The 25,342-nt window shown below is 36.6% G+C and overlaps 1 protein-coding gene across 6 annotated transcripts in view; it reads left to right on the top strand.

Annotated features, from left to right (window-relative positions):
* LRRC7 (leucine rich repeat containing 7) overlaps nucleotides 1-25,342 on the top strand; it is a 492,830-nt gene that overhangs the window by 251,556 nt on the left and 215,932 nt on the right. For all 6 annotated transcript variants that reach the window (XM_041746971.1, XM_041746970.1, XM_041746976.1 and 3 more), the window contains exons 6-7: nucleotides 3,642-3,731; nucleotides 6,543-6,599. In XM_041746971.1, coding sequence (XP_041602905.1) covers nucleotides 3,642-3,731; nucleotides 6,543-6,599 — 147 coding nt within the window. The remainder of the gene's footprint in view (nucleotides 1-3,641; nucleotides 3,732-6,542; nucleotides 6,600-25,342) is intronic.

Below are 25,342 nucleotides of genomic sequence, written 5' to 3'. Positions count from 1 at the left end.
TGTATAATCCTCTGGAAATGGTAATATTGATAAATAGGGCCATTGTCTCTATTAGAGGCTATGCAATTGTACCTTAAAGTTAAAATAAATAAAATTATCTTCTTTAGCATACCTACTGAATTTATATATTTTTCAAATAATATATTTTCATCTATAATACTGGATCATTGAGGACATTATAAAAAATTCATTGTCTTCAAAGAATTTAATTACTTTTCCCAGGAATTGAAAATGCCCAAGACATATACAAAGCAATTGGTATAAGCATTTGGTATAAACAGTCTGTTATAAAGGATTTGGTAAAACGTTGCTAAATCTATGAGTTGAATTTTTTTTTTTTTTTATGAGTTGAATTCTATAAAGAAAGTGAGGAAGAAGACATTGATTTCAAATCCAAGTACACAGTAACTATTCAGTAAATTCTTGTCAAAGTAAATTGAAATAAAAAATATACATGATATTAAATATGACATACTGTATGAATAAGCACTTTAACCCTACATGTTTTAAAAAGAAGGTTTGATGTAAAGTGTCAACACATCTTTGTTTATTACCAGGCTGACTTACTTTATATTCTGGTTTTTCATAAAACTTATTTTTAGCAGTACAGTTTTACAATTGGAGCCTGCACAGTGCAGTCAATTCTCAAATCCTTAAAGAAATGTTCTATATAAGAAACAGATTTCCCTGCAGCATAAAAAAAATATAGCCTTTGCCAGAGAAGCAGCAATAAAGAAATACATATTTGATCAAAGAAGTAGTATAATGTAATACCATTTAGTGCAGATACATATGCAGAATAGTAGACTAAGGGAAGCTGGATAGTTCAAACTGTCCCTATAACTAGGAAATTAGCATTTTAAAGCTTTTTCATGTGGTAATAGCTACCATGTTACAGTAAATTGTTAGATCAAAGGTTTTAACATTCTTGTCATTTTCCATGTATTAATTTTCTTTTTTCAAAAGTCATACATGATACTTTCTTTCCAATGGGTATAGAGACCATAAGGATATTAAAGTAAGATAACAATTAAACATGTATTGAAATCTATTGGACATCTGTACCATTATCATAAAAACTATCATACTATCAGGATATGAGCTAATGTATTACGACAAAAGATAGCTTAGAGAAAAACAGCGATCTCCCATAGATTTTTTTTAAGTCTATAGGATAAAATTCAAACCTTGGAGTCAAGCATTCACCACCTTCTAAATCCTGTCCCCCTACTGATACTCTCAAATCTTAACTCCCAATACTTTGTACACAAAGTATTTTCCCTAGAGCTTGCCTTCTTTTTGTCACTCCCCTAAGGTGAGTGACTCCTCTACATTATTCCCCTGCCTTCTTTCTCCTTTTCCATTTTCATGAATCTTACCTCTCTTTAAGGGAAACTGATGCAAGCAACCTCTGTGAAGCCACATGAAACAGTCCAACTTCAAAATACAAACTGAAACAAGGTATTTACAGCAAAAAATAATCAATAGAACAACACTACCCTAACAGGGTGGAAAGAACTCCTACAAAGTAATGTAAAAATATTAATTTAGTTTGGATTCCCCAGACATGAGTGTTTAGAAAATAATTTAAGACTGGATTTAGGAGATTGGTCTCTAGAAATACTTGTTGAGGGGCACCTGGGTGGCTCAGTCGATTAGGCATCTGACTTTGGTTTAGGTCATGATCTTGGGTCATGGGTTTGAGCTCCAGGGAGTCTGCTTATCTCTCTCCCTCTGCCCTTCCCCCGCTCATGCTTGCTCTCTCTCTCTCTCTCTTTCCATTTCTCTCTCTCTCTCAAATAAATAAATAAATAATTTTTTTAAAAGAAATACTTGTTGAGGTTATGTTATCAAACTATTACTAGTATAGACAAGTAGACCTTAATCTCTTGGGAACTCTGGGAAACACTGTTGAACATGTACCACAGCCTCATCAAACACAATGAGTGAAAGAGCTGAAGTGTTTATAGTCTTACTAATCATTCATTGAGGGCTGTTCCTGAGGGACCTTAATTTCTTATGATGAGGGATATAATTTCAATAATCTCTATACACCAGGACATATGTCAAAAAATATTTACAGAAACAATGTTTATAATAAAATAGAAACAACTGTAGTATTAAAAAGAGATAATAAATAAATTGTGGTATATTCATACAGTGGAATACTAGGGTGATGAGCCATTGACGTCAAAATGGATGGATTTCACAATTCTGATACTAACTTTTAAAAGTTTCGGGAAAATATTCATCGTATGATTTGATTTGTATAATGTTTAAAACCATACAGAAACCACTTTTTTAGGGATTTAAGTAGATGTAGTAGAACTAAACAGCAGAATAATAATCATTCAGGAATTTGAGGGGCAAATAGGATGAGGTAGTCAGGGAGAGGCATTCAGAGGCTTTTTTTTTTAAGGGTACTGCTTCTATTTATTAAATGAGGTTGTGAGATATACATATATTCTTTTAGACATATAAGTTCATAACAGAAGATTGGGTGTAGGAAGAGAAACCACGGGATGAAACTCAGAGGCTCCCAGGAGGAGATGGAGAGGAAATAGGAAAAGAGGGTCCAAAAGCCAGGAAGGAGAGAACAATCGATTACAAGTGTTGCTAGGCAGTGCTGGATACAAAATGAAGTCATTGGAGGCTTTCGAGTGTGGTTTCAATAATAGAGTTAGGGTAGTTGCCAGAAAACAGTGCTTGACAAGTAATAAAAAGCAATGAGTATAGGCAGGTCTTTAAATAATTTTGTCAGTAAATGCAAAGGGGGAGACAGGCTGTAATTTGAGGTGAAGGCAAATTTGAACACAATTTAAAAGTATTTTATAGAAGAGCATAGTCTTATCTGGCCCATTGACAAAAGCATTTTAAAATGTTTAAGTAGAAATTCAATTATAGGAAAAAATTAAATATTCTTCTAAGAAAAAGTCTCCAGGAAAATCCTTGAGTTAGATCTTTCTGGTGAAAAATATTTAAATATTTCACATAAAATTTTCATCCAACTGGTAAATTTCCCCAAAGGACATTTCTTCAACTCTTTTAATGCCTCGTTAGGCATTCAGGATTCTGTACATTCATAGTTTCAAAGTTCTTGGTCATTTTTGTTGAAAATCAATTGAAAAAATTTGAGCTACAACATATATACATCACCAGTTAGGGGTACAGAATACTTCTTCCTTGGGCAATTTTAGTCATCACTGCCATCTCATACAGACAGGTGTTAATGTTGTAGTGAAAGAGTAAGTACATATCCTTGCCCGACTATAAATGTGAATACTCTGTTCACAAAGAATATTAAATTTAAAATAACAAAACATGGCATACAGCTTGAAATTTCTATAAAAAACATCTCACTGGTGTGCATAAGGTTAAGGCAACAGTAAGAGATGATGTCGCTGTGACATAAATCTCAGCAGAGGAGAGGAGTGTGGAGGTGGGTAAATGCCATTTATTTTAATAACAGGCAAAATTTTCAAGCTGTAACAACATGCTCAATAAATTCTTCCATTACTATGATACCAAAGGAGAGTTGACAAATGTATTATACGTCTATTTTCTCTCCTTAGAGATACATATTTTTGTTCTGTTTCTATGACAACATCGATGCAGTAACTAAACCTTTAACTCCTTTCTAGACTCCCTGATGGCTTCACGCAGCTTCTAAATCTGACCCAGCTCTACCTGAATGACGCCTTTCTTGAATTTCTTCCAGCCAATTTTGGAAGGTAAGAATAAGAAATTTAAATGATGAAATTTTATTTCCATATAGGTAAGTACTTTACCAGCTCCAGTAGACGAGGCTTCAAAAGTGACAATTATGATTAAAGATAGAACTCATGATTATTCATTAAGTGAGACAAGGTTAATTAATGAGACATTTTCCAAAATGAAATAAAATTAGGTTGTTACATGTCATTAATAATCAAATAAATTCCACGTGAATTAAAGAGTTAAGTCTACAAAAAATAGCATCAAACATAATCTGGAAAAAATGTACATGAATATTTATGGCTCTTGGGTTGGGAAATACCTCTGCAGTTTAGAAACAAAGGAAAATATAATAAATGGATAAATAGTTTTAACTGCATAAATACATTTAAAATAAAATAATATCAGAAAAGATTTTTAAATTAAGGTAAAACAAGAACCTGGGAAAACATTTCCACTATATGTGGAAAGCAAATTATATCCATAATATATAAAGAATTCTTACAAATGAGTATAGAGACAAAGATCTCATTAGAAAAGAAATGAGTAAATGACATGCACAAGCGAATTCATAATTAAATGTACAAATTGCTAGTGAACACATGAAGAGTTTGTCCTCACAAACAATAAAAGAGGATACTAATGAAAACGACAATAAAGAACTTTGTGTTCTATCATATTAAAAAGCTGTTTTTACAATAAAAGGAGAAAAGATATTCTCACACACAGCTTATGAAATTGCAGAATGTTAGGACCTTCATGCAGAGCAGTGCGTTTTAAAAGACTTGAAAATATTTACAACTACTGCCTTTGTAATTTATTTCTGAAAATGTATCCTCATCAGATACCACACTAAGACTTATGAGCAAGGATATTTGTCATTATTTATAATATGAAAAAAGGGGAAGCACCACCCATCTGTCTAGATTAGTTGGATATATTATAGTGCATCCATATGACAATACTATGTCCATTTATAATCTGGCTTAGGGAAATTTTTTTAAATTCCTATGATAAGTTATGTTCAGGAACATATTATAATAAAATATATAAACTCTGTTTCACTAATTTGAGTATAAAATATGAGTGAGATTGGATTTCAAGATTCTTTGAAAGTGAAATTATGAATAATTTTTATTTTCATCTTCATATTTTTCAATATTTTCTAGGTATTTGACAATGAACTGTTCTTTTATACATAAAAGGTATATCTTAAAAGTTAAGATATTTTTAATTTATCATCAACTGTATTTTTCCAAGTGATAATTTTTGAGATTGTTCAAATAATAAGTTGGGTATAACTCAACACCCATCTGTTGGTGTTAAGAACTCAGTAGAATAATTAAGTCACTTAACATATATCAGCCTCATTTTATACATGGAGAGAGCACATCAATATTTCCCAAATTCTGTTACTTTTGCAGATAAGGATATCATACCACCTATAAACACCATCTACTTGCACAGTTTTTAAAATTCACAGATCTTCAAAAGAGCATTTGCCTTGTTTCTAGATGAATTGACACTTCACCATTTGTTCATATAAACTATCACTGTTGTCTGGTACTGCCTTCAACTACAGATATACTTTTGATTCATCAATCAGAGAATATTTATCACCCTAGACTATACTTTTTGGTCTTAAGTTTTCCTCAGTTATTTTTTAGTGGTCCTAATGTCAAGAAAGAGATTTGGGCAAACAGAAAACATAATACCAAAGCCAAAGCCACTTGGAGTTAGAATTTAATTTTGTGTGAATTGCCTGCCTAGATACACTCTATTTTATTACTGTAATCTAAAAAAAAAAAAAAAAAGTTAACCTTCAGCTGGATAATGGAACAAAAGAATGATTAAATTTCCTTCCAAAATGTGAGAATGGTACCCCTAAAAGCCAAAGTAAATCATAAAATATCTTCATACTAGTACAGATGTTGAAATTTGACACATACGGATGTTTAAGAAATCTCTATTACTAGCAATACACCCATGCTCTGAATAACTGGATCACTTTATTTCATATAGACATTAAGAGTTTTAAAATGAAAATTAAATTAGAAACCTGGTAAGAGTCAAAACACAAAGAAAGGGGAAAGAGAGACCTAGATGAGTATATAAAAGTCAAGTAAATATGGGAGAAATAGTTCAAATAATGAAATATCCCCAAAACACCAAGAATTTAGAGAATCTGATTAATATGTATTCTAAAGTAGCCTCAACTGAGTACATTTTAAAGCTTAGTTACAGACATTTTAAAAGTAGTGTATCTCCCACTGTAGAGCTTAACAAGTCAATGTGAGATGTAGGCGACTTAGACTGGGAAGCTAAAGTTAGGAGAGGTTGATTAGTGCACCCAATGTCACAATAGACTGTGACAGAGTCTGGACTTCATCCAGATTCGTCTGACCACGAAGCTGAAGCTTTAACCACTGTGCTGACCTATTTGCTTTACAAGTTCATTTAGAGTCTCTTAGGGGGACAATATTGTTATAGTCCAGTGGACACAGCACCTGGTATTAAGTAGATACTAAATTATCTGTTATCTACAATTAAACAACAGTGAATATATTTTTATAAAGCCTGAAATTTAGATTACGTGGACCCAATGATATCTTTGAATGGTCTTTATTTTTAGGAAAGCGATTATTCGTCATGATCCAATGTTGAGGCAACACTATTTAAAGTCAATATGTAGAATTCTTTAAAATCCGTAACCATGATAGGTAATGTTCAGACACAGTTGTCTGGTTCATGCAGTGATAATTGACTTTCTCATAGGAATATCATTTTACAGAGAAATGTTAAGGAATTTTTTTTATTCACTTCTACAGACTCGTCAAATTGCGGATCTTGGAGTTAAGAGAAAATCATTTGAAAACTCTACCAAAGTAAGTGACCAAGTGTATTTTTTAAATTTTGAATTGTGGTTTTACAGTAGTAGGAAGAAAATAGCTATTTTTATGTGGGCTATGCGTAGCCATTTTGATTGAGTTAATCTATCTACGATTTTTTCCTAGAGCCTGAAAAGTATAGTATACTGTAAGAGATTCATATTGAGTAAAAGTATGTCATGTTTATATAACTGTGTAATTACAAGTCAAGGGAGGAAGAGTCCATTTAAGGTTCTCCTCATAGCTGAACATGCACACCAGGAAGTCACTGCATTGGCTGACACTTTTAAATGAAACTGACATTTTTATAGCTCAAAATAATCAACAATTTCAAAAGGTTCAATCCAATCATTTGCAAATTATTCAGTTTAATTTATGGATTGTGATAGCTTTCAGTTTTTAAGTCGAGAATATGCAGAAATATTTCATAAAAAATGATTAAAATTTTTCTAAAGTTCCTAAAATGGTTTGTCAGAAATTTTATGCATTCTTTCAAACTGTCCCTTTTTGGCTTATATAAAAGCACAGAATATTTTTATACAAAAAGTCATCCTCCTAATTGTATGGAATGTTTAGTTTAATAAAATACTTTGTTTCATCCTGCCTTGCCTTATTCATGGCTAATAATAGAATTTTGTGTTGGGCAGAAAAAAAAAATTTAAGTCAAAAGTTATTTAAAATGAGAAAATTTTTATGCAAATAAATCAATATGACTTGTAAATGTTACAATTAAGATACTGAAAGTACTATCTTGCTGTTATTCCCCTCCTGCAGTATTGCAGAAAAAGTATTGAATACAGTGATTAATTTTTCAACATATTAGCAGGACTTTGAGAACTTCCCACTGCTGGACCAAAACATGATTTATTTTTTACTTTTTAAATCCTTTCCCTAAGCTAACCAGACTGAATTTCATTGGTTTAACCAATATATCAATGTAATACTTTCAATACACTTCATATATGATATTATGTGTGAAAATTATGTCAATGCAATATGAAAGTTTCAATAATGACAGATTCCATTTTTAAAATCTACATAGAGGAAAAACATATCTATTCATTACTCCATAAGTGGAAGACAAGGAGAGAATGTGAAAAGGAGGAAATGTCTAAATAGCTGGACATCTTGCAATTTTGAGCGACTTTTGAGAGGTCCAAGGGAAGGCACCTCTCCCAAGTTGGGGACATAAGCAAAGATGGGAACACGGGGCTGGGATTGTTGCTTGTTCGGCAAGTAACCTTCTGCAAATGCAGCTAGTTGCCAACATTCCTATCCCTAATGTTTTAAGTATCTGTATTTAAAATAGAATGGAAATATGGCTAAGTAGAAACAAACCACAGCAAAAGAGCAGTTGTCCCTTTCCTCTAAATGTATATACGTTTAGGTCAAGGAGAAACTATTGAGTATGTGGAGGAAAATCCTTTCCTCTCTTCTTTCAAATAATGGTTTTCATGTAAATATAAAATAAATATGACACAGGTTGTCAAGTATTTAAATGTGTATTTTTAGGTAGAAATTTTAAGTACAAATTAAAATCTGACCATTGATTGGTAATATGGACTTTACATGAGGGAGTTGTGTTAACAGTTCAGACTCGGTGCAGGGGCATTCTGTAGGTTTGAAACTGTAGGCCCTCTATCAAACAGTTAAAATCAGTAGATTAATATGGATTTAACTGTGTCCGGCTTTAAGAAACATTGTAAATATATGTACAAATGAGACTAGGTGTCCTTGGCAGACCGTTAATTTTTTCACTTAAAAAATAATTTTTAAAGCTATGTCCAATCTAGTATATTGATTTTTAACTTATAGACAAAAAACCTAAAGAACCAAGGACAGGCATAAAATACAGAGAAGTATATTGTAGCTTTGGTGTCTATAAAATGAGAATTGCATAAAGTTTTGTCTTGAATAAAAATGAACTTTTTCACTATGTATTATATATAGTACCTTCTGATCACCAATCTAGACCCGTAACTAAGAGATATGTGAACATTTTCTATCATCCCTTATTTTGTGCCTCTGATAACTATAAAGGAAAAATGTCACTTTGGGAAAAATAGTTTTAGTTTTATAATGATTACTCCAAGAGATAGCTCATGCTTTCCTCGGGGATACGAACAAGATGCTAAGTCCTTATGGGGTCGTCAGTGGTTTTCTTTTCTTTTCATTTTGTCTTAAAAGTCAGTCTGTGCAAAATGTGAAAAGGTATAAGAATTACAATATAACATACGTTAAAACATGTGTCCTTTAAGTAAGTTAGTATGCCGATATATGAGATGTTTTGATATATGCAGATTCTAGGACAAATTTTTTGTTACTAAAAACATTACTATTATAAATTTTCTTAAACTGCTCCCTTATGATCATTCTTTGAGGTATATGAATGGGTGAGAAAATTAAGTTCCTCAGATCCACATTTGCCTAAAAATCCCTGAAACAGTACATCTTTATTATGTGTAATAATTGAGGATATTAAACATCTGAAAAAAATCCAGATAACCAAAAAGAAAACTTTTAGATTTCATGGCACAGTTTTCTTCATAGCAGAATGATCTTCTATATTACTATTTTTTTTGAGAGGAAGTAAAAAAAATGAGTTTGTTCCCAGTTTGAAGGTTTTGCACTAGCTATCACTCTATCTACAACTCTTACCCCAGATCTTGCATGGCTAGATCTTATGATTCACATCTCTCTTCAGGTGTTGCCTCTAGAGCACATCACAGTGGTTTGTCCCTTCTTGGCCTTTATGCCATTTCACTATTCCTGTAGGTTTTCTTCATATCATTTATGATTCTCTGGATTATTTTGACTCTTTGTTTACTTGGAGATGATCTGCTCAGGAGAACATTAAGTTCTGTTAAGACTTTTTTTCTTGTTTTGCTCCTGCTGAGTTTCCAGTGGCTAAAACAGTCTCTGGCAAATAGTTAGCACTCAATAAATAATCAAAAATGCTAATATATTGATTCACAATTAGAAATATCTGTCATGGGATCCCTGGGTGGCGCAGTGGTTCGGCGCTTGCCTTTGCCCAGGGCGCGATCCTGGAGACCCGGGATCAAATCCCACATCAGGCTCCCGGTGCATGGAGCCTGCTTCTCCCTCTGCCTATGTCTCTGCCTCTCTCTCTCTCTCTCTCTGTGACTATCATAAATAAATAAAAATTAAAAAAAAAAAAAAGAAATATCTGTCATATGATCTGGACATTTTGTGTTACTTGATTACTCCATTGAAAATTATATGAAATATCAAATATTATAATCACATGAGTCTCTCAGTAGCTAATAGCTGAGCCTTGATTTTTAAACACACACACACACACACACATACGTGCACAAGCATGCTCCCTCTGGTGGTTTTAAGTTACACATGATAGCTAAGGCATGGCAAGGGAGGAAAATAATTTCAAGTTAAGGAAATTAACATTTAAAACAACTCAAGAAACTCCAAAAGTCATGTAACTTATTTCTTTGGTTTTATTGTTAAAATATAATACATTTAGTCAAGAAACAGAATATCTGTCAAGATAAAGATGAAAGGACAGAACAGTTTCTTAAATGAAATTTAGGGGTTGCCTCAGTCAATTAAGTGTCCAACTCTTGGTTTTGGCTCAGGTCATGATCTCAGGGTCATGAAATTGAGCTCTGCTTTGGTTTGGCATCAGGTTCTGGGGCTCCGTGCTCAGCATGGTGTCTGCTGGAGATTCTCTTTCTACTTCTTCCTCTGCTGCTGCTCATCATGCACTCTCCTTCTCTCTGTCTCTTTCTCACTAAATACATCTTGAAAAAAAATAAATGAAATTTAGAAAATGTTTGCATAGAAGTAATCTAACAGCATATATACAGTGACAATGATGAATTTTATCTTTAAATATAAATTCCCTGTATTTGTGAGAATGCCTAAGGACCCACATATATCATACATATAACTATTCACAAGCTACACTGAAACATACCTTATGTGGACATTCTCTAAGACAAAAAAAAAATCCCTTGAATTGTAGATACAAATTAAAGCTAGAACTACATCAAAGTATTGTTAATGAGAGACATTAGATTATGAAAGTCAAGAATAGACTGAGGGGTTATTTCAGAACCTTTAGTCTTCAGAAGAAGACTAAAGAGACATTAATTCTGGATTTTTTTGTTATAAAAAATGTATTGAGACAACTGGTCCACTTGCATGGAGTCTGAGAATAAGACGCAGCAGTGTAAATTTCCTAATTTGGATTACTGTATTTTGGGTTGGTTGGAGAATGTGTTTGTCTGTAGGAAGCATACATTGAAATATTTGGAAATAATGGGGCACCAGTTTTGCAATTTATTCTCAAGTAGTTCAGAAAAGTTAGTTATTGCTTCAGTACTTTGAAACTTTTTATAATTTTATGATTGTCTTAACATAAAACTTTATTTTAAAAAGTTACTTTAAAATATAGAAGCTTTGCAAATAAGAAGAAACACTGTCGCCCTATGGCAACCAATGATCAGCTTCAATTTTGAAATACGTGTGTATATTGAGGACAATGGGAGACTCATTTATGTACTAGAACGACTGTAAAAATGAACATTTTAGGGATAAAGGTTCTCTATATGTGAATAAGATATACATTGTAGATTTATTATTTTCCAGCCTGAATGGTAATAAATACTCTATATTAATGATTATCATTCAATGTTTTTATTCATTTGCAAATACATGTTTTTAGTTTTCATGTAAGTTCATTTTTCTTTTTAAAGAAGATTAATTGATAGGCAGATTACAAAAATACAATGAACATATCATGTTTTCTCTTTTGAAACCTCTCTTCCTTTGTGATCTATTTTACTACCAGTTATCACCGTCAGAGTAATGAAGAAAGAGTCATAAAATAATATTGTCTCTGCACTGGGCAGGTGTGACTGAGTCATTTGCTATTCTCATTTCAGTATCCTATTAATGAATTATCTCATTTGGCATTACTGTACAAGCTACTTCAATAGGTTCCTTAGTACTATTGTGACAAAGAATTCCATTGTCAGGCACAGCTTACAGAATAGCTTTTTGATGTTTCTATTAACTCTATTTTTGTGACTATAATATATAATTATTTGCAGTGTGTTTTTATAATCATATTACCTTAGTTTTTACAAATGTATATTGATTTATAAGGCATGGGGTTTTGTTAAACGCATGGTACCATCCCATCCTGGGTGATCTTTACCAAGAGTGACAATACGACAAGCTAACAAACCAAGGGTAACCATATTGGTGACCTCTGGCTTTAGAGGGTTGCACTTAGAACTGTTTTCTTTACTCCTTCTCACCAGGTCTTCTATTTTAAAAGGAAGTGAAATAAGTGATGATTATGGCATTCTATACGTTAAAAGCATCCTATATATCATAACACATTCTAACAATGTGATTGTTAGAGTCCCTCCTAAAATATCAAACGTACACTTTCCAAAGATTCGCCGAAGGAAACACTGTGAGCTCTCTGTCTTCTGAACTAATTTGTAGATTAAGATTATGTCAAATCCGGTCAAGAGCTACGAAAGGACCAAAAGTCAAATAGAACCACAGAACCAAATAATTTTTTCAGAGTATTTCAATTAATATCCACTCTGATCCCTAATGAACAAATCTATCAAAAGATGAAAACTACCTGACATAATACTAAGTTGAAAGTGCTATGGCTTCAGTTTCATAAGAGCTTAAGGCTTAGTCTCTCACAGAAAAAAATCGCCTGTATGTACTTGTATTTCACCTGAAAAGTTCCATAATGTACTTCAGTGGGTATATATTTTATAGTCAGAGAAACCTGGGTTTCTGTTCAAGCCCTTGCTGCTTCTTTACGGATTATCTAATGACTCTGAACCTTAGTGTCATCATTTTTGAAGACTACTCAGTGGTCACTATCTCCACAAAACTGGAAAATATATTTTGGGTAACAGTTAATGAAATGAGTCTGGCGAGCATTTAAAACTAGAAAAGTATTTAAACAAAAGTAGTTATAGTGCTCAGAAAACTTAAATGTGCTTTAAAAATTGTATGATTAAAAAAAATTGTATGATTTATATATTTTTATCTTACCTCATAAAACTCTTTATTAGAGAGGGAATGGTGGGGTTTTATTATTTACTTTATAACAAAGTCTTAAAATAACGTGTGATGTTAATATGCCTTTTTTATTTTTTGAGCAGTACTATAATGAGAACTCACATAAATTATTGTCTCTCTTTAATAAAGTACATGAAAAACTTTAAATATCTAGTTATCAATTCTTAAAGGCTTTTCTTCTTTTTAAGATTGCTAAAATTTTTAAATCAGGTAAATTGAACTCAAATTGTAAAAGACACAATAAAAAAATAAACAAAAACTCTCAACAAGCACCATAAGGAACATATCCGTTATTTATGACTTCTTGTACTTTTATAAATCCATTCAGTGCATATTTGCAAATTCAAACCACTGAATGTGGGTGATTGCTCTCTGCATTATGGATAAATGTAGTATCTTCACTAAAGATATGTGCTAAGCATCATAGACCAAGCATTGATCTTAGTTTCAGAGTCTTGGGCCAGAAAAAATAAACAAAAACACAAAAGACCTAGTTAACAGACCTACCCTTTTGGTCTCAGCTATTACCTCTGCGGTGGTGAATGGCAAGTATTTACATGAATTCCAGTGCCATGCTCTAGTAGCCAAATCTCAAATGGAATTGTCACCAATATCAAAACCAAAATGATGTTACCTCTCTCTTCCACCCATCACTTTGTAGCAAAGCTAAACCAACCCAACCAAAACAAAACAGAAATCTCAGGTTTCTAATTATAAACCGCCTAATGACATTACCATCCACCTAATTACAAAAATTAGATATTTCAATCCTCTTTTCCCATCCTACTGCCCCCAGATCCATGAGCCATCAATTTATGTCACATGCAAGAACTCTTTTCTTCCTTCTGTCACTGCCTGACTGTATTACTTGCCTTAGCCTCCAGACACTCCTTCTTCAGAACCTTTATCTCCCCCATTGGAATTCATCTCCTGTTGTCAGAGCTTCCTTACTAAAACACACCATGGCACATGTCAGTTTAAAAGCTCACAACAACTGCTCACAGATTGCAGAAGACAAATATGTCAAGAGACTTCCTAGTTTGGAGTCAACATTTCTAGCGCCCTTACTTCTCAACATTACATCTTGCAGGATCTCTCTGCTGCATCCCATACACAATGCACCTTTGCAATTCCAAGCACTTCTTCCCCCTTTTCTGTCTGAAAAAAACCCAAATCCTCCCTTAATTATCCATTACTTTTGCTGTGAAATTAGCCATAGTTTCTGCATTCAGAGTAGTAGCTTACGAAATCTGCTAGAGATTTTCAAAGGCAACGTTTTCACAGGAATTTTGATCTAATTATAGTTTGACTCAAAAACCTTATAATATACTTCAGCTCCATAGGCCTGATACCAAGTAAGCAATGCCCAGCAGTATGCTTTTCCTTCCCGATTACAAATTTTGTAATGGCACACAGTCTCAGCAATAATGGACACTCAAGAGTACTGCTGATTGATCTCCACTAGGGCCCTTTTATAGTATTCTAGTAAGTGCAGAAAGAAAAAACTGAACTTCCAAAGACAGGTTTTACCCCAGTATTTAAAAAGATTTCCCTGCCACCCATGTTTTGATTTTCACTTTTTAAAAGGACTCTTGATGAATAAACAATAAACCATAGTTGACTCAATAAAACCAATAAAACAGATGAAATGTATCTGACTCTTTATAGATTTTTGCTTTCTTTATGTTTCCACTTTCCTTTCTACTCAAGTCAAGGTTAATTCAGGTCTTTCAATATGTAAAATACATCCTAAAAAAGCTTGATTTTCTGCTGAACAGACGCAAGAGAAATATTTCTAAGTTGTTATGTCTTCCACAATTTCTATGACATTTAAGATCAGTGCCTGAGCAATATTAAAATTAAAAATTCGCATAAGATATTAACTTCATGTCATTAATTTCCTTGGATATATATTTTATATTATCTTTAAGTAATATGAGATTTTTAGTTGTCCTTTTATGGCCTTTAAAAATTATTATTTCTTCCTTCTCAAAATTAAAAACTTAAAAATTCTATTATATTTAGTTTTATATTATTTATCCTCAAAAAGATCCCAAGCCTTTACCTAACTGCATTGTATATTCATTTTTCTTTACATTGAAATTTAATTTTATTCAATATGTTAAAAAGACTTCTTTCAACATTTAGCACATATTAACAATCTTTTCTAGTTATAAAGTAAATGCCCTATAATTTTAAAATAAATCACATTAAAATATGACTCTTACTTATCAAGCATTAGCTATTCAGATTTATGTTTGTTCTAAAAAATGAGATAGAAAATGATATGCTACATGAATTAAAAGGTAAGAATAATACATTTCAGGGGCACCTGGGTGTCTCAGTTTGAGGTCCAGCTCGGTTTCTGATCAGATCATAATCTCATGGGTCCTGAGATTAAGCTTTGCATGAGGCTCTGAGTTTAGTAGGGATTTTGCTTGAAAGTTGTCTCCCTCTGCCCCTCCCCCCACTCTTGCACAAGCACTCTTTCTCTTTAAAATAAATTCTTAAAAAAGAATACATTTTCTACTGGGAAGTATTCAGTAGCGATTTAGATAAATGAATGAATTTATGTGTTTTAATTACATTAAAATGCTATGAAGGATATTGATTCTTCTGATTATAGGGAGACATTTCTAAATTAAACAAATTTTTAAAAGTAAAAACTTGGTTTTGATTAAATGTTTCATGAAATTTCCAGAAGCGAACGAAAAAAAGCATTTCTTACCCTAAATAGATTCACAAAGAGCATCTCTTTAATTATTACATCCAACTAAATGGATACGCATTTTAAAATACATACTTTTATAAAAGAAAGAGCTCATCCCTAAAGGCTCTATTTAAGAGAGAATGTAAAATTTAAAACCTTAGGCTTTCCATTGCTTGTACGGTGACATGCAAATTACTAAGTAACCTGACCCCTATGTTCCCTCCAACCACTCCCTATTTAATTCTCTAAATACAACTTGCAGGTTTGTGCTTCTGCACAGTTACTGATATGTTCTCACTTTGTATAATGAACAACTCGGTTTAAAAATAACTTTAATTAAATACACACGTACCTAACATGTGTCAGACACTATTGTAGGTACTAGAGGATATGACAATGAGTAACAGAGACAATGAACAACAGATTCTCTATTCTTCAATGACTTTCAGGTCTGATGAAGGGAGACAGACAATAAACACAAGTAAGAAATACGACAGGTAACTGCTGTAAAGAAAATGAGATGGTACTATAGAAAGTGCTTGGATTTGGGGGGGAAGGTATTTTTGTTGGTGGGCTGTTGCTTTGGGGTGTTTTGTTTTGCTTTGCTTTGTTTGTTTATTGGCCAGGCTGGTCAGGGAAGACCTTCATACAAAAGGTGGCATTTTACACTTAGATTTGAATAATGAAAAGATTCGAAGTTCTAGAGGAAAGGCAAAAACAACAGCAACCAAAACCAGCAGGTGCAAAAGCACTGGTGATGGGAGGAGCCCAATGCATCGGAGGAATAAAAAGGCGTCAGTGTAGCTGGAAGGTAGTGAGCATGAGCATGGAGTGAAGAAGTCTGAGATAGAATCAGGTGGGGCAAAATAGAAAGTGCCTTGTGAATCATGTTTGAAAATTAGGATTATATTCTGATTGTAATGGAAAGCCGTTGGAGGATTTGAGCAAGAGAGAAGTGTGATTTGATTGAAGCTTTACAAAGATCAGTATGGCAGTTCGGCAGAGAAGGGGTTTTAGGTGGGCAAAATGAAAGAAGGACACCAATTAGGAAAATGATTAAGTAATGAAGATAAAAAATGATGATGGCTTTGTCTAGGATTGTATCTATGAAAATTGTGAATGGTCAGATCCGGGATTCATTTGGAGGAAGAGCCTCACTGATGGAGAGAATCTGTGGGGAGAACAAAAGATAGGACTCAAGGAACTTTCCCAAAGATTAGGTTTGACCAAGATGGATAGCAGAAAAATTTTCTTACATGGAGAAAATTCAAAGAGCAGATGAAGGGAATCAGAAATTTGATATTGGCCCTGGAAATTTCGAGATGCCTGTTAGACAACCAAATGTAGGCACTTAGGTACATAAATCATATGGTCAGGAAGATAGAGATACAATTTTAAGGGTCTTTACTGCATAAGGATATTTAAAATTCAGACACTGGTTAAAGTAATCATGGGAGAGAATATAGAAAAGAGACAAGAACACAGAACTGAGCCTAGAACACTTTAGCACTGACAGTTTAAGCAGGGAAAGTGGTCCTACAAAAGAGCCTCAGCGTGAGCTACCAGAGAATTAAGAAGGAAACCAAATGCAAAAAGTACACAAAAGTCTAGAAAAAAGAGGAAGCAGAGAGGAATCAGTTGCATCACCACTTAGAGGTTGGGCAAAAATGGAACAGAAAACTGAGCATTGGCAGTAGCAAGACGTAGATCATTGGTAACGTATTTTCAGTAACATATTATGTGAAGCCTCATTGGACTGGTATAGGGGAGAAGAGGGATTATCAAAAGGAGATGACGAGTACAGACAATCCCTTCAAGGAGTTTAGTTGCAGAATGGAGCAGTAAAAAGCCAGCAGTAACTGGATGGGATTTGGTGTCATGGAAAGGATTCTTTTTTTTTTTTTTTTTTTTTTTTTTTTTTTTTTTTTTATGGAAAGGATTCTTAAGATGGATAATGTCAGAGCATATTTGCAAGCTGATAGGAGGGATTCGGTAGAAACAGAGAAAATAAAGATGCAGGAGAGAAGAGAACTAAGTATAAGACCAAATGCTTGAGGAGGTGAGGGAATGGGATGCAGAGCACAAGTGGCTATGGAAGCAAAAATACATCTAATATGGAAACATGAGGATCCTAGACAAAATAGATCTAAACGGGGACTGCTGGCTGGGGAGTAGAGAAATTGGAACATTCTCAACGAATTGCTTTGATTTTTCTCTACCAAGTATGAAGAAAGCTATCACCTGAGAGTGAATAGGAAATGTTGGAGATGGGAGGAGACGTGAGAAAGTGGGAAAGACTAGTTGTCTTCTAGAACGGGAACGTGACTATACAAGGATGGTGCCGCAGAATCATCCTGGCAGTGGTGACTGTCCGTTTGAAATTCGAGGTTATATATTTGAAGGAAACCTATTGAGCGAAATCGAGCAGTCTTCCTCAGAGCCTCAGACACTTTGCTGCAGACACAGCAGGAAACGGCTGGCTGGGTTCCTCAGGAACCCCCAGTGGAGGAGGACAGGAGCCAGGGGAGGGCGGGCTGTCCACAGGAGGGTGCCACGGGGCTGGGACCAGAGTCTCGGAGAGGGAATACTGGTAACTGAGAATGTAACACAGGAAGGAATGTTGATTTGTTCTTCTGTCTTCTTTGATACACCATCAAAATTAGTCTTTAAAATACAACCCGAGGCCCCTTTCTCTACAAAGTGTCTCTGGACACCTAGGACACAAGAAGTCATCCCTTGCTCGTTGCTACCTTACCACTGTGTGCGTTCCTCTGTGATGGCCTTTGTCACATCGTAAGGGCTGGTGGTCTAGGAGGATGCCCCCAAGGTTGTGAATGGTCACTAGGAAGAACGATGCCTTGATCCTGACAACCACGTGGGGCATAAGGAAGGTTCCAAAGAGCATTTGCTGAATGAAAGCAGGCACAGCAGGATGGAAAGCAGCGCTTCGGTGCCTAGAACAAAGCCAAGCACGCCGTGGGACGCCTGGCAAATACCTGATTGATTGTAAGGACCAGAAATGAATAGAAAGTTAAAGTCTGTGATATTTTGCATTCAACAATCTGCTCCCTGCATCTGGCTCTTGATTATTGAAACTTAACTCAAACATATTGCACATTGTCTTTCCTTTTTCTCATTTTGCTTGCATACTTCTTGGTCATTGCAGTCACCCCAAGCCTTTGAAAAGGGTGCACTGCAGATGTCAAATTGGTATCGCCGTCTTTTGTCTTTTTTTTAAAACATTGGCAATATAAAGACGTGGCTTCAACGGACGCTATTAGTTATACGTGGACTTTGGTTTCTTGGGTTAGTTTAATACGTGATTTACCTCAACTGAAAAAAAAAATAAATATCAACTCTGGGTATATTCTTTGATTATGTTTCCTTATAAGAAAATTTATCACGATTCTTTTTTCATGGAATGAATTTCCATAGCATTATGTAAAATGAAAATGTGTTCTAAAGAAAGAAGTAGCGAAGTCACAGTGTATTGAGGCAATATGGCCTCTTCTGGATTGCCAAGTGTTGTTGCTGGGGAAGCAAACCATTTAAAACACTTTGTATCTGAATATCCAAAATGTAATGATAATTCTCTTTTTTTTTTCAGTAGTGTATCCATTTTTCTTTTTTAAAGTACAGTTAGCATACAGTTTTATATTAGTTTCACTTGTACAATATAGTGATTCAACAGTTCTGTACATTGTTGAATCATCTGGTTCAACAGATCAATGGACACCTTTGATTCCCTTCATCTATTTCACCCATCCCCCCCACCCACTCTGGCAACTACCAGTTTATTCTTTGTTTGTTTTTTTTAACATATTTATTTTTTATTGGAATTCAATTTGCCAACATACAGAATAACACCCAGTGCTCATCCCATCCAGTGCCCCCTCAGTGCCCGTCACCCAGTCACCCCCACCCCCCGCCCTCCTCCCCTTCCACCACCCCTAGTTCATTTCCCAGAGTTAGGAGTCTCTCATGTTCTGTCTCCCTTTCTGATATTTCCCACTCATTTTTTCTCCTTCCCTTTAATTCCCTTTCACTATTTTTTATATTCTCTATAGATATATTTTACCAAAATTTCTATGGCTTAGTGAATGAAATGTCTACAAAATCTTTAAATCGTACGTGATGCTCAAATGCGACTCCTGCACATCCCCCCCACCATGAGACTGCTACATTAAAAAAAAAAAAGCAAACAGAAACCACTAGCAGATGAAACACAGTACATACCATCCATTGTTGTATTGAAGGAACCATTATTTGGCAGTTTGCTGAAATCGTACAATAAGCCATGTTTTTATGGAATTGCATTCTACTTGAGTTATTCAGAAACTACCACCTCTTAGTTTTTCCTTTTAGATACAATTCCTGATAGAAAATTTTGCATTTGGGGATCCCCGGGTGGCGCAGCAGTTTGGCGCCTGCCTTTGGCCCAGGGCGCGATCCTGGAGACCCGGGATCGAATCCCACGTCGGGCTCTCTGCATGGAGCCTGCGTCTCCCTCTGCCTGTGTCTCTGCTTCTCTCTCCTCTCTGTGTATTCTCATGAATAAATAAATAAAATTTTTTTAAAAAAAAGAAAATTTTGCATTTGAAATAAGTATTTGAGCATAAGAAGTATGCTCAAAGAGTCTAATCCAAGATGAAGGCAGGACTAAAATGCAACAAATGTGGGATAAAGTAGATGAGAAATATAAACTCGGTTGATTTGAGAGTGATGGCTGTTACCATTTACGGTCACAATGGAAAACCTGAAATTCTCGCTTCAGCTGTCATTCAGTGACTTACATAATATTTTGTGTATTATTTTTTAATAATAAATTTATTTTTTATTGGTGTTCAATTTGCCAACATACAGAATAACACCCAATGCTCATCCCATCAAGTGCCCCCCTCAGTGCCCATCACCCAGTTACCCCCACCCCCTGCCCTCCTCCCCTTCCACCACCCCTAGTTCATTTTATTTATCAAATATAATGATTAGCATTCCATATTGGTTCATAAGTAAAGTTTACTCCTTTATAAAATCTAGCAGACTTTCCATTTATAAGGTTTAGGATATATGATATAAAATCCCATTCAATAAACTGATTATGTTTGCTATTTCTATTCCACCTGCAAAATAAGTTTTAAATGAGTAGATCAACATAGTTTTGTTTTGACTCTAGCCTGTTTATAAGTTGAGACCTTGAGTATAATTGCAACAAGGATAAGTAACTTCCCTAAGTTTCTTCCATTGTCTTCTGACTTTTTCTCCATCTGTATTTTAAAATAGAAATATATAGTGACATTTTCATCTGTAATTACTAAATCTGTAATTACTAGATAAAACACAGATTTTTTGGTATATCACAAACTATTTTTTAGCCATCATATTTGAGATGACCTGATCCAACGGGAATCCAGAAATCTTTAGTAATTTCACACAGAATAAAGCTAGTGCTTGACAAATGTTCAATAAAAAATAATCATTGGGGCAGTCCGGGTGGTTTAGCGCCAACTTCGGCCCATCGCGTGATCCTGGAGACCTGGGATCGAGTCCCACATCGGGCTCCCTGCATGGAGCCTGCTTCTCTCTCTGCCTGTGTCTCTGCCTCTCTCTCTCTCTCTCTCTCTGTGTGTGTGTGTGTGTGTGTGTGTGTGTGTCTTGTGAATAAATAAAGAAAATCTTTAAAAACAAAAAATAATCATTGCTCTGAAAAACAGACAGCTGTTAGATGAGCTATTCCAACAGTTTTAGTAGTAAAGTCAAAAATCTTTTAAAATCTGGGATGCCCAGGTGGCTCAGCAGTGGAGTGTCTGCCTTGGGCTCAGAGCGTGACCCCGGGGTCCAGGGATCGAGTCTCACATCAGGGAACCTGCTTCTCCCTCTGCCTGTGTCTCTGCCCCTCTCTCTATGTGTCTCTCATGAATAAATAAAATCTTTATTAAAAAATCTTTTAAAATCCAGTGTAAACGTCCAGAACATACCAGTATTTTAAGAAATCAAAAGTTCTTGTTTTTTTTTAAGATTTTATTTTTATTTATTCATGAGAGACACAGAGAGAGAGAGAGAGGCAGAGACACAGGCAGAGGGAGAAGCAGGCTCCATGCAAGGAGCTCGACGTGGGACTTGATCCCGTGTCTCCAGGATCACAGCCCGGGCTGAAGGCAGCACCAAACCCCTGGGCCATCGGGGCTGCCCCAAATCAAAAGTTCTATTGATGATTGATTGATTGATCGATTGATTTCAGCTCACAGAATCAAATCTGGGGTCTTCCTCCTTAGTGGCCCCTGGGTCAGGAGCAGGGAAGGCACCGGCCGTGCAGGCACTTGGACTTCACTGCGGCCAGGGCCAGGCTGGGCCTGAAACGCCTTTGGCCACCTGAGCCCTGCACCCGTGGGCCCGGGAGCCCCCCTGCAGCCTCAGTGCCCCCGAGTGTCCCGCCCTCCGGCTCACGGCCCACCGAGGCCTGAGCGGGCTGCAGCAGGGGGGTTGTTCGCGGTTGGGCTGGGCCAGGCCCACGTGCCCCCTGGGCGGCGGGAGAGGAGGGAACAGGAAGGAAGCCCAGAGAAACTTCTCCATGGGGTCGCTCCTGTGGCCAAAGAAAGACACGCCTGTGTGTAGGAGTGACGGCCGATGGCTCTCGGAGGATGCTGTGTGTGTCACCCCGGCTGAGGCCCTGCAGGTCACGCGTGGCTGCTGTTGGCGCGCTGTGGGCCCGCGGGCCAGGTGTGCAGGCCTCCCTGCCCCCGGTGCGCAGGTGTGTGCAGGTGTGCGCAGCTCCAGGGGCGCTAGCACGGCTGACGTGGGGCTCCGCTGCCTTACGCCTTCAGACTCCTCTTGTCCTAAAATGTCGGGTGATGATCGAATGGCCTGGAAGGTCACACAGAAGAAGAACGGGCGGGAAGGTCACACAGAAGAAGAACAGGTGGGAAGGTCACACAAAGGCCACCTGGTTCTCACCTGCTGGTGAGGAAGTGGGCCTGGGCCAGCCCCTGCGGCCGCGCCGGACAGCCCGTCAGCATTCACGAGCCTGCACATGCAGCCCACGTGGAAAGGTTATTATTTTTTCTTTTTTAAAAAAAGATTCTATTTATTTATCCCTGAGAGACACAGAGAGAGAGAGAGAGAGAGAGGCAGAGCCACAGGCCGAGGGAGAAGCAGGCACCCTGCGGCCTGGGCCACAGGCAGAGGCTGCACCCCTGAGCCCCCCGGGTCCCCCGTCACTGTTATTTTCGCCTCCGTTGACTGTCCTTCTGGCTACGGCAGCGGGTGGCAGGGAGGTGCTGTCCTCCCAGGGAGGTGACGGGCTCCAGGGGCCCAGCTCTTGTGGGCAAGGGGACGGGGCACACGGTTAGGCCAGAACCAAACCAAGATGCGTGCCTGTTGCAACAAGTGGGGATTTTTCTTCCGAATATATTCTAACCCAGGAAAAGGCCATGAGTGGTCTTGTCCAAACAGGCAGAAGGCCCACATGGAGGGATCCTCCGGCTGAGGCCACTCGCACAAACGCCGTGGGACATTGCTGCACCTGTCACGATGCCCACGGCCCTGCCCGGCACTGCCTCCACCCCGGGGGTCGCCGTGGCCCTCTGGGACACTCAGAGCAGCCCACCGCGGCCTGGGCCGTGAGAAGGCCGTGGAGAACACCAGAGACTACGAACGTCCGCCCAAGACAATCCTTCGGAGTTTGCGAAAATCTCTAACACTCCTTCTATGTGCTCGACGTGATTTAAGAACCCAGGTGCTCCCCAGGGCAGTCGGGTGCTCGGTGAGTCTCCGGATTCCACAGGCTCGGCAGAGGATCCCTGGTGCTAAGGAAAATAGCTGGCAAAGGCCCCTTTTTCGGATTGTGTGACACCGAAAGAACAGTCACTAAGATGATCACCCTGTTCCATGTAGCTTTGGAGACGACTTACTGTTGGTTTTCATAAAAAGATGAGAATTTTTTCTCCACCCGGTGTGCACCCAAAACTCTGTTTAGCTGAATTTCTGTGTTGACATCCGACAAAGAGCCCCTTTACACGGAAATAAAAAGGGTAAAACGTGGATTGCGTTTATATTCCAATCAGGTGCGTAGTAGACAGTGGCACCAATGAGACAATCAAGGACAAACTTTTCTATAAAGATCTGGAAAGGATGAAGTTTAAGGAGGTGTTTTCTGCAACTGTAAAGTATACTCGTAACCCCAGGGGATTGATCAGGAGATAAATGTCATTATTCACAAGCAAAAGGAAGCCCCACCGCTCCCCCCAAAAAAGTCTTCCGGGGTCAACCCAAACCCAAATCTACTGCCTCATGTATGACCCATAATATTGCGTGTTTCTGCCGAGAGTGGCTCAGTTTGTATCTTCTGTGTATTCAAGGATCACATTAGTAAATGTGTAAGAATTGATTTATCATTTCCAGTAATTAGATGAAGACAAATTTAAATACTTTTTAATTTGCGGACAACACTTGCGTTGTGAGTCTTGCATTATCCAGATTAAAGTTTATTCTTTGGCTGTTCTAATATGTTATGTTAGTATCACAGCCCTACAGCGATTTACCATCTACGTGTTATCAAAAATGTCATCCTTAATTGATTCTGATTCCCCAATTAAATATTCTATTGACAGACAGCTAACCTGAATAGTTCTTCTTCTCTTTTCAGTCAGTACAGGTTTCTGTTATACGTTGAGCCAGAATTTTTTCTTCCTTTTTTATTTTTCTCTGGAGGCAGTTAGGGTTAATGGATTCTGATATTAAGTCTCTTTCTTTTGACAAGTGTAAATTAATCACTTTGGGGAAAGCTTTTCCTAAATTATAAAAACTTAAATGCTGTCAAGCTTTCCCTAAATGTAATGATTTTGTTAAGACCTAACAAAGTTGAGAAAGGAACAAAGACTCCAAAACAGTGTGGAAGTTTCTCTAAAGTAACAAATGCACTGTGTTCATTTGGACCCATCTCTAAATCAGCCAAAAACCTTCTTAGAGTATTAGTTAGATTTCAAAAAGATGTGTTAATATTGGAAGAAACTCTCAGTCTTCTTTTATTAATAAGTTAAACTGAACTAAATGATGTGAGAAGACATTTATACTGAATATATTTATTTCATAGTCATAATCAATAGTCAACTTATGAGCTCAATTCTCTTTTTCCCAATGGTTTTTTCCCAATGGTTTCCGCAATTCACAAAATTTGATTCACCATTCTATTTCTCTTTCATTTCCCTTTCTTCATGAAGACATCAATCCTCTGATAGGGTTTTTTTTTTTTTTAATCGTTGCTTGTTGTTGCTTTAACATGAAAAGACTCATTGGATGAAATACATATTTTTTGTTGGATTCTGTTTTGCTAAATGGTTGGCTGTCATTGTATTTTTTGTTTGGATTATTTAGGGTTTTTTTCCATATTGCCTGGAGAACCTCTTGCTATCCAGAGGAATCCGAGGCCTAGTTGCCTATTTAAAATCTTACATCTGGGGCACCTGGGTGGCTCAGTGGTTGAGCATCTGCCTTTGGCTCAGGTTGTGACCCCGGGGTCCTGGGATTGAGTCCCACATTGGGCTCCCCACAGGGAACCTGCTTCTCTCTCTGCCTCTGTCTCTACCTCTCTCTGTGTCTCTCAGGAATCAACAAATAAAATCTTAAAAAAATAAAAATAAAGTTTTGTATCTAATTTCCTTTTTAAATATTGTTAAGAAGCAATACTGCTGGACAATTTACAGATGCTACTAAAAATTGATATTCTGACTATGAATTCTTCAGCAGCAATAGTAATACTAATAGTCAACATTTCATAGGGTATTATATGTGCCAGGCACTGTACAAAAGTGTTTTATATTATCAATGTGGTTAGTCCAAATGTTATGACTGTAATATAGATCCCATTATCAGTTTTCATTTCGTAGATGAGGGAAACAAAACTTAAGGAGGTTTTTGAACAGCTTGCCCAGTATTG

This window comes from Vulpes lagopus, chromosome 3, assembly GCF_018345385.1.
Source record: "Vulpes lagopus strain Blue_001 chromosome 3, ASM1834538v1, whole genome shotgun sequence".
Lineage (NCBI taxonomy): Eukaryota > Metazoa > Chordata > Mammalia > Carnivora > Canidae > Vulpes > Vulpes lagopus.
The sequence above is the reverse complement of the archived record's forward strand: the minus strand, read 5'-3'. Positions and strand labels throughout refer to the sequence as shown.